General features: G+C 49.3%; 1 protein-coding gene across 2 annotated transcripts in view; it reads right to left on the bottom strand.

The window, feature by feature from the left end:
- PCGF2 (polycomb group ring finger 2) overlaps window positions 1-12,239 on the bottom strand; it is a 22,262-nt gene extending 10,023 nt beyond the window's left edge. For both annotated transcript variants that reach the window (XM_015422770.1, XM_015422771.1), the window contains exons 1-5: window positions 12,102-12,239; window positions 10,610-10,706; window positions 853-908; window positions 701-751; window positions 477-585 (exon numbers count right to left, since the gene is read on the bottom strand). In XM_015422770.1, coding sequence (XP_015278256.1) covers window positions 477-585; window positions 701-751; window positions 853-908; window positions 10,610-10,706; window positions 12,102-12,213 — 425 coding nt within the window. In that variant the 5' untranslated portion in view covers window positions 12,214-12,239. The remainder of the gene's footprint in view (window positions 1-476; window positions 586-700; window positions 752-852; window positions 909-10,609; window positions 10,707-12,101) is intronic.
- Between the last annotated feature and the right edge of the window lie 3,898 nt (window positions 12,240-16,137).

The following is a 16,137-nucleotide window of genomic DNA, read 5'->3' as shown; positions in this document are numbered from 1 at the left end:
CGCCCGCCCATGTCCCGTCGTGAAAAGTTGTTTTTTTGGTCAAGTCTTCACGGGTGCGCACAAGCACCCAACGGCGCATGCGAACACTTGGATTAAAAAAAACAACACAACCCCCGCGGCACCACTTCTTTGCCGCGCCGCAGGAGTGAGGTATGATCGGCACCTCCCCCCAACCACAGGACGTCGGCGGGACGTCAGGCGGGACGTTTGATCCGGCTGCCACGCGGTAGTTCGCTCCGGGGCAAACAGCCACGCCTCCCCCCCCCGATATCCTGCCCGTGTGACCGGGGCCTATATATGTCATTTGCTGCTTTTCCAAAATGAATGTTCAAGAGGACAACCAAAAATGCATATGTTGCAAGAAAACAAATCAAGTGACATTACAGCATTTTACTATTTAAAAAATGCCGAAGCAGATGATGGAACATCGATCGAGTCAAAATTGATTTCGTTCCTTTCATCTGCCCCTGAATTACCTGATTCCTTCATAGAACTCTATGGATAAGCTAACGATTTCATCATCTGTCAGGTTCCCCTTCTCTTGCTCCGAAACTTCTCCTCGGTCTTCATTTGATCCATTTGGAACTAGGCAAGTCAGGAAGGAGCAGGGGGAACAGAACATGAAAATCAGACTTTAAAAAAATATGCAGTACTGCCAAGCAGTGGGAAAAGCCCCCCGCCCCCAAGGTGAGCCACCTACCCTCCGTCATGGGATACGCGGCATAGAAGTCCCGCCGTCTCTTCATTTCATCTGCCAAAGAAAAGAAGTGAGCGCCGATTCCTTTTCAGCAAGGGCCCCTCTTCTTCCATGGGCCCTTTAATAAAAAATAGCGCCCACCTCCACCCTCGTACCTTTGAAAAGTCCAGGCACCAGCTTGTACACGATGTCCTGGAGGGTTTTATCTGATCTGAAAGGCCAGGGGGGGAAATCAGCAGTCAGTCAGGGAAGTGTGCAATACTAAAACCCTCATTTGAACGCCCCTCAAAAGGAAAATGTCTGGAGACTCACAGTTTGCTTTGCTTACAGCAGTGGCACGAAAAGGAACCACTCTCTTCTCCCCACCCACCGCCAAGCTGAAGCCATGAAAAGGAGATGGCACTCGACGGCCATCTCCCACCACAGACTGAATGGGTGCTAATTGGGGTTGCCAATCTCCAGGTGGATGCTGGAGATCTCCTGGGATGACAGTTGGTCTCGAGACAACGCAGGTTAGTTTCCCCGGCAAAAACGGCTGCTTCCGATGGTGGCCTCTACTGAGGTCCCTCCCACTCCCCAAACCCCGACATCCCGAGCCTCCACCCCCAAATTCTCCAGGTATTTCCCTGGTGACAGAGGCTGTAGGAGCTGAAATATTTCAGATTAAAATGGCCAAAGTGGCTCAACGCAATTTTAATCTGAGCCACGACTAAAATTCTAACACTGCAATCCTAAGAATTAGGCTTGCCAAGTCCCCGGGGGGGACCCCACCCCGACGTGCACGTCACCCAGAAGTGACACGACCACTCCGGGCACACTGGGGGCGGGGCCACGGTCATCCGAGGAAAAACTCTATGGTTTTCCCAGAGAGGGTATAAAGTCTAGAAAGATTGAGAGGCTAAGTGAATTGGATTCGCTTCTGGAAGTTCTATGGGTTGAAATAGGGGGGCCAAAAGGAAACTTAACACTGGGAGTTTGTTATCGCCCACCAGATCAAAAGATAGAGGAGGATTATAAAATGATGAATGCCTTAAAGATAGCAACTAGACAAAAACACTGTGTAATAATAGGTGATTTTAACTACCCACACATTGATTGGGTCAATATGTGTTCTAGTCGGGAAAAAGAGATTGAGTTTCTAGACACTCTAAATGACTGTGCTATGGAGCAGATGGTCACGGAACCTACCAGGGGAGAGGCGATCCTTGATTTGGTCCTAAGTAACACTCAAGACCTGGTGAGAGATGTAAAAGTGATTGCACCGCTTGGAAACAGTGATCATAATGTTGTTGAGTTCATCATTTGTACAAATAGAGAATTGGCCAAAAAGACTCACACAACCATTTTTAACTTTAAAAGGGGTAATTTCTCTGATATGAGGGGACACGTGGGGAGGAAACTGAAAGGAAAAGTAGAAAGGGTCAAAACAATTGGGGAAGCTTGGGATCTATTTAAAACTACGATCCTAGAAGCTCAAAAAATATATATTCCGCAGGTTAGGAAAGGCACAAACAGGTATAGGAAAAAGCCTGCATGGTTAACAAACAGAGTAATGGAGGCTGTAAAAAGTAAAAAGAATTCCTTTAAGCAGTGGAAAGCTAGTCACAGTGAGGCTGATAAAACGGAACACAGGCTATGGCAAATAAAATGCAAGTCTGAGGTCAGGCAGGCAAAAAGGGAATATGAGGAGCATATAGCAAAAAACGTAAAAACCAACAATAAAACTTTCTTCAAATACATTAGAAACAGGAAACCAGCCAGGGAGGCAGTGGGGCCCTTGGACGACCAAGGGGTAAAAGGAGTATTGAAGGATGATAGGGAAATGGCTGAGAAGCTAAATGCATTTTTTGCCTCCGTCTTCACTGTGGAAGATGAGAAGTGCTTGCCCACTCCAGAACCACTGATTTCAGGAGGGGTGTTGGAAGACCTGAGTCAGATTGAGGTGATGAGAGAGGAGGTCCTAAAACTGATAGACAACTTAAAAACTGAAAAATCACCAGGCCCAGATGGCATACATCCGAGAGTTCTGAAAGAACTCAAATGTGAACTTGTAGATCTCCTGACAAAGATATGTAATCTTTCCTTAAAATCTGCCTCCATTCCTGAGGATTGGAAGGTAGCTAATGTCACTCCCATCTTTAAAAAGGGTTCCAGAGGAGATCCGGGAAATTACAGGCCAGTCAGTCTGACGTCGATACCGGGTAAATTGGTGGAAACCATTATTAAGGAAAGAATTAGTAGGCACATAGATGAACAAAACCTATTGAGGCAGACTCAGCACGGTTTCTGTAAGGGAAGATCTTGTCTCACTAACCTGTTAGTGTTCTTTGAGGGGGTGAACAAACATGTGGACAAGGGGGATCCAATAGATATTATTTACCTTGACTTCCAGAAAGCTTTTGATAAAGTTCCTCATCAAAGGCTCCTAAGTAAGCTCAAAAATCATGGGATAGAAGGACAAGTTCTTTTATGGATCAAAAACTGGCTAGTTCATAGAAAACAGAGAGTGAGTGTAGGTGGGCAATTTTCTCAGTGGAGGGTGGTAAGCAGTGGGGTACCGCAGGGATCAGTACTTGGTCCACTGCTTTTTAACTTGTTCATTAATGATTTGGAGATGGGAGTAAGCAGTGAAGTGGCTAAATTTGCGGATGATACAAAGTTGTTCAGGGTGGTGAAAACCAGTGAGGATTGTGAGGCACTCCAAGGGGATCTGTCAAGGATGGGCGAGTGGGTGTCAACATGGCAAATGGGGTTCAATGTGGCCAAGTGCAAGGTGATGCACATTGGAGCTAAAAATCCTAAATATAAATACACATTGATGGGGTCTGAACTGGCAGAGACTGATCAAGAGAGAGATCTTGGAGTTGTAGTGGATAACTCACTGAAAATGTCGAGACAGTGTGTGACTGCAATAAAGAAGGCCAATGCTATGCTGGGGATTATTAGGAAGGGTATTGAAAACAGATCAGCCAATATCATAATGCCCCTATATAAATCAATGGTGTGACCTCATTTGGAATACTGTGTGCAGTTCTGGTCACCACACCTTAAAAAGGATATTATAGCTTTGGAAAAAGTGCAGAAAAGGGCAACTCGAATGATAAAAGGGGTTGGAACACTTTCCGTATGAGGAAAGGTTCTATCAATACATCTATGGCAGAACCCCTGGAACACACAATGAAAAAAATTCTAGCTGAGATACCAGCTAGGCTGCAAAGAATGAGTCTGCATTTTAAAAAAATATGACCCGAGAATCACATACAAATCAGGGAAGAAAATACCTGTAGCAGCACATTTCCAGAGTATTTCTACTAGGCACAAATACCAAACAGAAAGAAGACCAGGAGGAACAGGTTCATATGATCTTAAAGAATTATCTAGCCACTGAGAAGAAACTGGAATAAATAAAGCAAGCAAGAAAGAAAGAGGAGACAATGCAGAAATTAATGGGGGTGATAAGGAGAAGATGGCCCAAAATGAAGCCGCAAGTGTACCTGGAAATAAAAGATTTCTGGAATGTCAAGGAGGAACTGACAATTCACAAGGATCTTATATTGCGAGGAGAGCAGACTGTCATCCAAAAATCACTGCAACAAGGTACCCTCCAAAGAGCATGGACATGGACAAAGAGGAAAGCGAAAGTGCCGTTTCGGCTTTAAAAAAAAAATAATGATCCAGTTTGTCACGGCAGCGGTGCCTAGCCATTGCTGGTGAGATCGCGCCGCGCCGCTTCTTTGCCATGCTGCAGGATCGTCGTGTGATCGCCACCCTCGTTTACCCGCCGGCACCGAGGGACGGACCCGTGGTGTGCTGCTGGCGCGTCTGATCACGTAATCGTGGATCAAACTGAGCCGGGGCAATTAGCCACGCCTCCCCCCCGGCGATATCCGGCCCGTGTGACCGGGGCCACAAAAGAACTGATGATGCAACACCAAGCAGGTCATGGCAGCCAACGGGATGGACGTGTTCACCCGAGACTTGCTTGTGGTGGACTACTACAGCAGGGATCCAGAAGTTATCTGGTTACCTGACACTGTAGTCTTTAAAGTTCATTTTAGCAAGGCATGGAATGTGCGAGGAATTGGTGTTGGATAATGAAGTACAGGATGCATCACTGGAGTATGAAGCCTTTGCTAAGAAGTGGTGTTTAAACACATGTGTGCATCCCCGACTACGCGCAGTCAACTGGACTAGCAGAAAAGCAGGTGCAAACTGTGGAGAGCTTAATGGAAAAAAAGCCAAACAGACTGATCAAGGTATATACCTACAGTTGCTGAATTACAGAAACACACCAACAGAGGGAGATGCCTCACCAGCACAACTCTCTTATGAGTAGGTGCCTGAACTCCGGTCTTCCAAACACCAACAGACAACTACCAAAAATCCCGCATGCTGAAATAATTAGAAAAAGCAACACCAATGCTGAGTTCAAGCAGAAAATGTATTATGATTGAGGCACCAAGTTACTAAAACCTCTGAAAGAAGGAGAGTCAGTAAGAGTACGACGAAGTGATGGGCACTGGGAACCAGCAAAAGTGGTGGCTGCACTGTGTGTGGTGCAGACGCACACAGGAGAGGAATACGGGAGAAACAGAAAGCAACCGAGATACGTAAAAACAGCACAGCAAAAAACAGGTGCAAATTTCAAGAACCACACCTCAAACTACAGAAGTCATCTGAGTTCACAAATACACCAAAAGAAGCAGAAAACAGGGGGAAAGACACTCACACAACCATGGAAAATAAAGATGCGCAGGAAACAAAACAGGAACCACCTGACTCAGACCAGTAAACAGACAAAAGTCAGGTTTTCTAGATACGACTGAGAAATAAAGCCAAAGATTTGGAAAGATCATGTAACATTAAGTCCGTAAAAGGACATCTTTTATTTCAGATGTCAATTCAACTGCAATTATTCAAAAGAAGGGGAATGTAATGTACAGAATCGACCAGAAGTGTAGCTTGTTGGTAGACCAGAGGGGGTGACACTCTCTTGTAGAAGGTAATATTCAAGACGGCTGAATAAATACAAACAGTTGTTCTGTTAGGAATGCCTTGTGGTGACACTTCTTTGTAAGAGACCAGCTACATAACAATAGTCTTCTCAGCCACGAAGGCCAGAAACATACATAGGGCTCTCAACTCCAGGTTGGGAAATTTGGTTTGGGGGGCGTAGTCTAGGGCTGGTGGGGTTCGGGGAGAGGGAGGACGTCAGCAGGGTATAATGTGCCACAGAACCCACCCTCCAAAGCAGCCATTTCCTCCAGGGGAACTGATCTCGTTTGCCTGGAGATCAATTGTAACCGTGGGAGATCTCCAGGCGCTACCTGGAGATTGGCAACCATATGACCAACCCAGGGGCAAACCTGCAACTCCCTGCTCACTATTCCCCGCTGCAGACTAGCATCCCACCCTCTGTCCTATCCCACTCCAAATATGCCCTGAAACAATCGTCTGTTCTCTGACTCCTCTTTGACCCACGCCAGGTAGCACAGCAATTAGAGAATGGCTAAAGGGTAATTAAATCCACCGTGATCTTAAGCATTTAACCTAAAATAAAAGAGTTCCGCCGAGCAGGAGAGAGGCTATAACCCTCTGCCAGGGCCACAGGGCTGTGGCTTGACATTTGCTTAACCCCAAAAGCATTTGTGGGCCCACACAGACAATGTAAGCCCCACCCTGCAATCCACTCACTCATGTCTTTTCTTTCAAGACCGACATAATAGGATTTAAATGTGCCTGGAAGCCAGAGGTGGAAGGCAGGAGCTCAGCTCCTGTTGCTGCTACTCAGCAGTGCTGAAGCCCCAAATTCTCCTGCATGTTCAAGGGTTGCCTAGGAGACGGGGGGGGGGGCCGAGAGGCCTTGCCCCCTGTGCTCCACTTCTGAATTTAGATTATGTTTTTTATCAGGGCTTTTTTTGTAGAAAAAGCCCAGCAGGAACTCATTAGCATAACAGACCACACCCAACAGCAGAAACACATTAGCATATTAGGCCATACCCACGACAATACAGCTCATTAGCATATTAAGCCACACACCCCGTGTTACCAGAAGTGTGCTCATCCAGCCACACCCACCTTTTGCTTCTTATTCTGTTTACCGTGTTTGTTGTCAAAGCCCAGGGCTTTTTTGGTAGCAGGAACTCCTTTGCATGTTAGGCCACACACCCCTAATGTAGCCAATCCGAATGAGTTCCTGCTGTTGGGTGTGGCCTATTATGCTAATGAGTTCCTGCTGGGTGTGGCCAACTCGGGAGCCAGCTGGAACTCCATTCCTGCGCGTTCCTGCCCAAAAATAGCCCTGTTTTTTTATTGTTTTAACTATGTTATATACATTTGTGTTTTCAATGCTTTTTTAATGTCTCAAATGCTTGGATGTCTCAAATGCTCAAATCGCCACCTTGGGAGACCATGGACTGGGTGGAAAAGCAGCTGGCCAACGGGTATTCGAATGAAAGCAGTACCTGGAAGAAATGTGCCGTCTCAATCACCTCTTCTGCTGTATGTCTGGTGAATTACTCAATGCACTCACGGACCGTACACGTGCATTCACTTTAACTTGTGAACGGGGGCTACTGAAGGGTAGCAGGAGCTCTTTTGCATATTAGGCCACACACCGCTAGTGTAGCCAATCCTCCAAGAGCTTACAGTAGCCCCAGTAAGAAGAGCTCTGTAAGCTCTTGGAGGATTGGCTACACTAGGGGTGTGTGGCCTAATATGCAAAGGAGCTCCTGCTACCAGTAGAGCCCAAGTGTTTCTGAATCAACATTTCTAACTTACACACAGCAGGAGAGTGGCTCTTTAAATGGCGGAAGTCCTCCCTTGCCCATGAAGCAAACCCCAAACGGGATATTGTTCCGGCGCGCTGCTCTCCCATTCTGCAGCCCTGTTTTATCATATTGGTGGCTGTATGCATCACACTGCTCTGACGGCTTCTCTAAAACTGTGTCCTCCGCCTTGAATCTCCATGAGAAAGGCGGACTGTGCACGAAGACAAGTACATGACATATTCTGCGGGACTGACGGCTCTTTTGGCTCCTTGCTTGTGCCTCCCTATCTGCGCCGTCTGGTACCCATCTGGCAGGCCCGGGAGCCTGAGCGTGAGGAGGTCCGTGGGCCTCCGAGGAAACACCGGAGGGGAACCCAGCTTGTAAATATTTCGCAGAGAGCCTAAAGTGTTACCAGAGAAGCGAATTTACACAGAGCGGGAGCTAAAAATAAGCCTGGAGAGAAGCCTGGCCGCTGCGGTAGGCGGCCTTCTTAGTTTCTATGCCAACCATCTGCAGAGTCCATTAAGGCCTGTCTGGCTTCCCCCAAAATCCAGACAAATGGGGAAGTGGGTAAGATGCCGGCTTCAAAGCCCAGGGGAAAGCAGAGCGGGCTGGCCTTCCCTACTGTGCCTGCAGAAGGAAGCAGGAGAAGCCCCATCCCAGGCAGGGAGAGCCACAAAGGGGGAGGAGCTGTCGGCAGCCTCCACTGACAGGTGCTCTTCTGGGGAGGGGGAGCGAGAGAAGGGTGGCTCCATGGTCTGAATCCCCCCCCCCCCAGGGGAACTCCACCCTCTGAGCCCCTCGCGTTTCAAGCCCTTCCGGATGCACCAGGAAACCTGAAGTCGAAAAAAAACTGTGCGGGTGGGGGGGGGGGGGGGGGGGGGAGGCGTCTTCCCACAGTTGTGGGAGGAAGTCAGTTTCTACATAGTTCACTGCCCTTCCCCGTGACTGGCAAAAACGGAATGAATTACCCAAAATGAGTAAGGGTGTTCCCTCTAAGCTGAGTGAGTGTGAGCTAGCTCATAATTTCTTAGCCTCCTGCTCACAGGTTTTTGTCTTCGCTCAGGAAGGAGGGCTCCAGAGCGAACTAATTTATGGAGTAGCCAAATCACTCGCTCACAACTTTAATGCCAGTCGCTCACAAGACTCCACAGCTTAGAGGGAGCATTGGTGGGCACATATGAAAATTCTTAATAGTTTCTTATTCAGGCTGGAGAACGGGGCTTTTCTGGATGGAATTCTGATTTCCTAAGTATTAGCCATCAGCACGCTGTAGGGCGGGCAGGTTCATGCAAACGTTCTGAGGCCAACAGATCACGGCCCCATAAACCATGGCCACACCCCGATGAAATTGTTCTCATGGTTTCTTCAAGGTGTCAGCTAGCTGCCATTTTTGTGTGTTCTGCCCTTTCCTGTAGAGGGAGCATTGGTGGGCACATATGAAAATTCTTAATAGTTTCTTATTCAGGCTGGAGAACGGGGCTTTTCTGGATGGAATTCTGATTTCCTAAGTATTAGCCATCAGCATGCTGTAGGTGGGCAGGTTTCATGCAAACGTTCTGAGGCCAACGGATCACTGCCCCATAAACCACAGCCATACCCCAGTGAAATTGTTCTCATGGTCTCTTCAAGGGCTGCTGGTCTGTGGTCCAGTGACTGCTCTAGAGACTCCAGCTGGGCATTCACAGCACTCTTTAATTGAGACTTACTTACAGGGGCTTTACTTACAGGGGGCAAGGCATTCCCCACCCACCCCCGTGTTGCATCAATGCTGCCCCCCACCCACTGGAAGAACCTTCACGGCACAAGCAGGGCTGCAGATCCGAGTCCTGCTCTTGCACAGACCCAGCTGTGTATCAGTGCTACAGCAAGTCAAAGGAAGTGTGGAGAGAGATGAGAATCCTCTGCCTTGAGGTGTGAGAATCCTCTGCCTGTTTTTGACGGGTGTGTGTTGTTGTCCCGGCTTCTTTTGAGGCAAGGCTTGCTAGGGTTTGGCCTTTAATATTGGTGCTCATTTTGGATCCACTGGGGAAAAAATGCCTCCCTCACGCCTCAAGGGGACCCCAGCCAGTGTTCCCCCTAAGCTGAGTTAGTGTGAGCCAGCTCACAGGTTTTTAACCTCTGGCTCACACATTTTTGTCTTAGCTCAGGGAGGATGGGGCTCCAGAGCAAACTAATGTATGCAGTGGCCAAATCGCTTGCTCATAACTTTAATGCCAGCAGCTCACAAAGTATAATTTCTGCTCACAAGATTCCACAGCTTAGAGGGAACACTGACCCCAGCTAACCATCCGCACTCACTTGGGACTGGGAGGCAGTGTTCCCTCTAAGCTGAGTTAGTGTGAGCCAGCTCACAGGTTTTTAGCCTCTGGCTCATACATTTTTGTCTTAGCTCAGGAAGGATGGCTCCAGAGCAAACTAATTTATGCAGCAGCCAAATCTCCTGCTCACGTTAATGCCAGTAGCTCACAGAGTAGAATTTTTGCTCACAGAGCTCCATAGCTTAGAGGGAACATTGCTGGGAGGAGGGCGGATTTCAGGCGGAATGTGCCCCAGGGCCTCCCATTTACAAATCAGGTGTCTGACCCAAACAGAACGTGAGAAGTTACAACTTCTGGCTGTCGCAATGTAAGTTTTCCCCATCAGGAGGAGGTTCCTGTGCGGGGATCACGAATCGTATCTCCCAGTTGCTAATGGCCTTGAGAGAAAAACAGGAGAAGATCCCTGCCCAGAGGCCGCCTCCCTTTGAGAAAGCCGCCCCCCCCCACCCCGCCCAAGAGCCTCTCTTCTGTGCCTGACATTGGAGCATCTCGCTAGCTAGTGCTGGAAACAGGGAGCGAAGCCATTGCCTTTTCCCTGCCTGATCCAGCCAGGCAGCCCACAATGGAGAACAGGTCAGAAGGCCTCTGTGGCTTAGAAGAAGAACACCCCCAGCCCCTCCCACACCGCTGCCAAGAAAGCCCAGAGAGCAGCAGAGCGCCGGGAACCCTGGCGTGCCCTGAGGCTGCAGGTCGCCTCTCCACACACATCCGCAGGCTCCGCACGGCAAGCTCCAGAGCTGCCATCATGTGTTCCCCCCCCCATAACATTCCCCTGGCCATCCCGGTATCATTGTGTCAAGGCAGGGGTCGGTGCAAAATACCTGATGCTTAGGAGGGGCCTCGTTTTGTGCACTTGAACGTCACACATCGGGCAGTATTTGTTGGTCTCCAGGTACCGGACGATGCAAGTTTTACAGACTGGACGGAGAAAAGGGGGGAGGGAGGGAGAGAGAAAGTCAGCACTCAGCTCTGTGACCAGGACCCACACCAGCTGCTCATTCGAGCCTGTCTCCCCTAAGGCCAAGGGCAGGGCCCCTGAGCACAGAGGCAAAGAGCCTCAGCGGCCGCCTGCCTCAACTCTGCCAGGGCCAAAGCCTTGGAGAGGGCCACAGCGACCCTCCGCCTGCCCGGCAGGATGAGGCCCACACAGGTCTCCTGGCAGCAATTTGGCTGGGGCTGCCCCTCCCCACCCCCCACCCCATGGGGTCTTCTGGGTTCCAGGGGCTGCCAAGCAAATCACAGCACTAAAAGGGAGGAAATAAGGCATTGAAGGTGAAAATACGGCACCCTCTTTTATTTCATGAGCTGCTGTTCGGCAGCTCAGAGACCTGCATGACACAACATTGGGGGCAGGGGGAGAGGAGCAGTAAACCCCCCCCCCCCGGTAGCCAACTCAGCCCACAGGTTTTAGGGTGTCCTCCCAAAGCAACAAAGTCCACCCATTACATTTTTTCTCACAAGTCCTGCTTGGTGTCGTGGTTAAGTGCGCGGACTCTAGTCTGGGAGAACCGGGTTTGATTCCCCACTCATCCACTTGCAGCTGTTGGATGACCTTGGGCAAGCCATAGTTCTGTCAGAGCAGTTCTCGAAAGAGCTCTCTCAGCCCCACCAAACTCACAGGGTGTCTGTTGTGGGGAGGGGGAGGGAAAGGAGTTTGTAAGCCGCTCTGAGTGAGGGGCAGGGTATAAATCCAGTATCTTCTCTTCTTCATGGTCCCCACGCCCACCCTGTTTAGGAGCAAGGCGAATGGCCAGGGCCTCCTCAAGTGGTGGCCCCAAGTTCTTTGGAATCCTCTTGCCTCCTCCCTTTGCCCAACTCCACTGCTGACCAACTTTATGCCCCAGGCTTAACGCTTCTTATTTCAGGACAGAACAGTCCATTATGAACAGCACCTCTTATTCCCCCCCCCCCAAAAAAATGTGGGCATTTTAGCAGTCAGCACAATTTTGTCTGCTACCATCCTTCACTGTTGTGATGGCTGGCTTGAGGTTTATGTTTTTAATTGCTTTATGATGATGTGGACTTCCTCAAACATTAACACAACAGGGTAAATAAATGAACCGTCTATTCCTTGACATATTTCTTTTCCTTTCTGGAGAGGTACCATTGGATTTCCCACTGTGGTGACCAGGCACCACGGCCCCTTGAGAGTTCAACAGTGAGGGGAATGCACTCTTTGTATGCTCGAAGGCATGCCTCTTCCATGATTGCTTCGTATGTACTACAAGCCACCTCCACTACTGAAAAGAGCCCAGAGGCGAAATGGGTCCCAGATTAATTCCAGAGCCTTCTGCCATGCGGCTGGAAACTTACAAGAGTGTAAGCACTCCACGATGGTCGTGGCATCTATGAAGTAGCCTCCACACAAGGCGCACATCAAGTGGGGGTTCAGCTCTGTGATTTTTATCCTGGTGGTCCTGTGCATTTTGGAGATCACAGTGCTCGGCAGATCCTCTCTGGAAACCAAAACAAAACAGAGACATAGCACCATTCACTCTACACAGGCAGCCAAGATTTCCAGACTAGACCAGAAGACCACCGCAGATTGTCCCCACGTAGCGGCCATGCACCTGGGGAGCTTTCCTATCCAGCAACGATAAGTAAAATCTAGGGATGGGCACAAAGTGACTCAGGAACTAAAGTTCGTGGCAGGTCAACCAGCACAAACTTTACATGAACTTTCAAGTAGTTAAAGGAGGTTCCTGCTGGTTGGTGAATGGCTGCATTTCCAGACAGAGTGTCTCTGCTCAAACAAAATGTTTACCAAACCTAAAGGGGGGAGGCAGAACTCTCCAGCCTTGGAAACACTCCTGTCCGGCTTCAAACTAGTCATGTCAGTTGCTGGTGTTCCTTTGTCCCATTTTCTTGTACAGAGCATTGAAAATCCCACCCCCTTGCTTGGATTTGAGACTCTGTGCTTTGAGATCAGTACTTTTAAGCTTGCAGTGCCAGTGGCACTGGGTTCTGCTGGGCATTCTGAACATTATACCTGGTTGCACTGGGCTTGCAAAATCCACCCCCACTTGCCTGAATCCTGATTCTTTACTTCACATGGGCCACAATTATTTAGGGAGATTGTAACACAAAGAGGAAAAATTCAAAGCGTGCATTCAGGCATTTGGTGCAAATGTGCCCCCAAAGGTAACAGTTGTAAAAGAAGTATCTGAAGGAGTGTGCATGCACACGATTGCTTAGCAATCACTGATCTAACATTTCCACAAAGCTTAACCTGTAGAGACCCAGCCTTAGAGTCACCTGGGTATCTGCAAACAGTAGCTGGGTATCTGCAAACAGTGTCAGCCTATCTGGTCCTTTCTGCACATTCACAGGTACATTACCTAACTCACAAACCCTGTACACAGTGTTCCCTCTCTGCTGAGTTAGTGTGAGCTAGCTCCAAAGCAAACTAACTTATGCAGTAGCCAAACTGCTCGCTCACAACTTTAATGCCAGTAGCTCACAAAGTAGAATTTTTGCTCACAGGATTCCACAGCTTAGAGGGAGCATTGCCTGTACAAACAGTAGTTCAGCATGTACACGACAGCCTCAGCATGCACGGACACACACACAGCCTGCCTTTACAACTGAACAAAGTCTGAGTCCAGAGTGGCACCTCTAAGACCAACAAAGGTTTATTCTGGGTATCAACAATCGTGTGCACGCACTCCTTCAGATACTTCTTTTACAACTGTTACCTTTGGGGGCACATTTGCACCCAATGCCTGAATGCACACTTTGAAATTTTCTGCACATGTAAACACAACACGTAAGCCCAAGCTTTGCACACACAATCTGTGGCTGGCTTGCCTGCACACACTCTACATTAACTTCCTCAGCAGGCACTTCTGGGCATGCCTAGACATCCTTTGCTTCAAATTTCATATTCATTGAGTCCAAAGCTTGGACCCCTCTAACTCCAGTGCTGCACATCCTCCGACAGGAAAGAAACCAGCAGGCTCCAGTTCGTGGGGGAAAGTGGACTCCTCGGGCCTGCCGGCTCACAGACCATTTCTCAGAGTGGTGCCAAGTAGGCTGGCTTGGCTGTTTCTTCCTCGGCAGCAACCCCTTTGATTGCAAAGAGACCCTCCCTCCCCCCTCCCCAGTCAGAGAGGAGAAGACTGGCCTGACCACCAGCTTGGGGGGGGGGGCAGGGAGGGGGCAGGGAGAGCAGAAGTACACTTCCAGGACTTAAGGGGGGGGGAGTTTTGGCAACAGCTATTTGTGTTTTGGAATGGCAAAAGCCAGGAAAGTAATGGGGGCAGGGGACATAGCATGACACCCCCCTTCTTCCTACCATCCCCCCCCCATCCCTTTTATAGCTGGCCGGAGAAGGAAAACAGGATGGGACCATTGGAGACCTGAAGCCCCACTGTGTTCCCAACTCCTCACAGGAGCCAAATCATCTAACTCACAGGCACGCACACACGTAGCTTCCTAGGCAAAGGGGATCTCTCTGGAGGACTGCAGTTGCCAACCTCCAGGTGAGGCCTGGAGACCTCCCTGGAATGATAAGCGATCTCCACGCTACAGAGAGCAATTCCCCTGGAGAAAACAGCAACCTCGAGGGGTGGGCTCCTCTGCCCTCCCCACTTCCAAATCCCTCCAGGGATTCCCCAACCTGGAGCTGGCAACCCGAGTTCTGCATCTCAGTCTAGTGGCGCTTGGAGCAAGAAGGGGAAAGAAAGCTGGTTGGTCTGAAGCAGCAGAAAACTGAGTCCAGTCAGGCACCTTGAAGGCCATCCAAGCTGAATCCTGAGCATAAGCTTCCGCGTGCACACAGTGGATGCCCAGAATTAAATCCTGCTGATCTTAATGGTGCCCCTCCGGACACAGACTTTGTTCTGTTACAAAAAAGTATGTTCCTCAGCCCCAGTGTTTTAAAAAAATCATGCTATTTAAATACCCCATAAATTTATTTATTTAAATTTATAACCCGCCCTCCCCACGGACGGGCGGACGGGCGGCGTACAGATGGGGCCAATGCCCAATCCATAAAAAATTAAAACTGCATTTTAAAAACATTCAGTACAACATAAGTGCTCTCCACAATAACTAACAAAGGAGCAGGTGACGTCATCAGGATGGTATCCTTAGTGGCCACAGCTCCACGCAGTACCACCATTTTAGCGCTCACGGCGAGTTGGTAATAAAGGGCTAGGACAGATAGTAATAGTCGTGGGCAGATGGTAACAGTTGTGGCGGCTCCTACTCAAACGCCTGATGGAAGAGCTCCGTCTTATAGGCCTTTAAAAGCATTTGAGAAACTCTACTTCAAGGCCTTTCATATAGACAAGTGAGCAACCAACCTTGCCTGTTCTCAGCGCTCTCCAGCACTGGGATTCGTTTTAAGATCCAGTTTAGACAAATCAGCAGAACCGAGGGCTGACGTGTACCCCAGGCTGGGCCACGCCTGTCTGCAGACAAGGGGAAGCGACACGTTTGGCAGCCATGGCCCCCTCCGTGGAATAAAACAACACAGCGAGGGAAACCCAACGACAAGCTGCTCCCAAAAGGCCAGCTAGTTTTCTGTGGGCAGGGAGCGCCTCCCCCCAAGAAGGCCACAAAAATGGAAGAGACCTCTCCACTCCGATGTGAGGGGCACAGCCCCCAGGAAAGCTTTTGCCATTCTGCCCCCCAAAAGAAAACTCCACGGTAAGCTGTTTCCGAGTCTCAAAGCAGTTGAATCCCAACCCGGCCAACACAATCTCTGCATGGGAAGAAGCAAATGCTTGCAGAAGTCTGCCTGCTCTTTCCTTCCCCCCTCCCCCTTTCTGGGAAATTCAGACCAGGATGGATGCAAAGGAAGGGGGAGGTCCTGTAATCCCCCACCCCATTACATTTGAATCCGTACAATCATAGAATCATAGAATGTTAGAGTTGGAAGGGACCTTGCAGGTCATCCAGTCCAACCCCCTGCACTCTGCAGGAGCATAGCCGAAAGATAGCCCTACATACCTACATCATACCCGAAAGAGGGTCGTCCAGCCTCCGCTTGAAAATGTCCAGCGAAGGAGCACCCACCATCTCCAGAGGCAGACTGTTCCACTGCTCAACCACTCTTACAGTCAGGAAGTTTCTCCTGATATTTAGCCGGTAACGACTCCCTTGTAGTTTCCACCCATTCAATCTAGTCTTGCAATCCGGAGCAAGAGAGAAGAGATCTGCTCCATCTTCTACATGACAGCCCTTCAAATACTTGAAGACTGCAATCGTGTCCCCTCTAAGTCTTCTCTTTCCCAGGCTACACATACCCAACTCTTTCAGCCTTTCCTCCTAAGACTTGGATTCCAACCCTCTCACCATCCTGGTTGCCCTCTTCTGGACACGCTCCAGCTTGTCAACATCCTTC

The sequence above is a fragment of the Gekko japonicus genome, unplaced genomic scaffold (genome assembly GCF_001447785.1).
Source record: "Gekko japonicus isolate JY-2015 unplaced genomic scaffold, Gekko_japonicus_V1.1 scaffold3422, whole genome shotgun sequence".
Taxonomy (NCBI): Eukaryota; Metazoa; Chordata; class Lepidosauria; order Squamata; family Gekkonidae; genus Gekko; species Gekko japonicus.
Note: the sequence above shows the minus strand (reverse complement) of the source record. Positions and strands in the feature narration are given on the sequence as shown.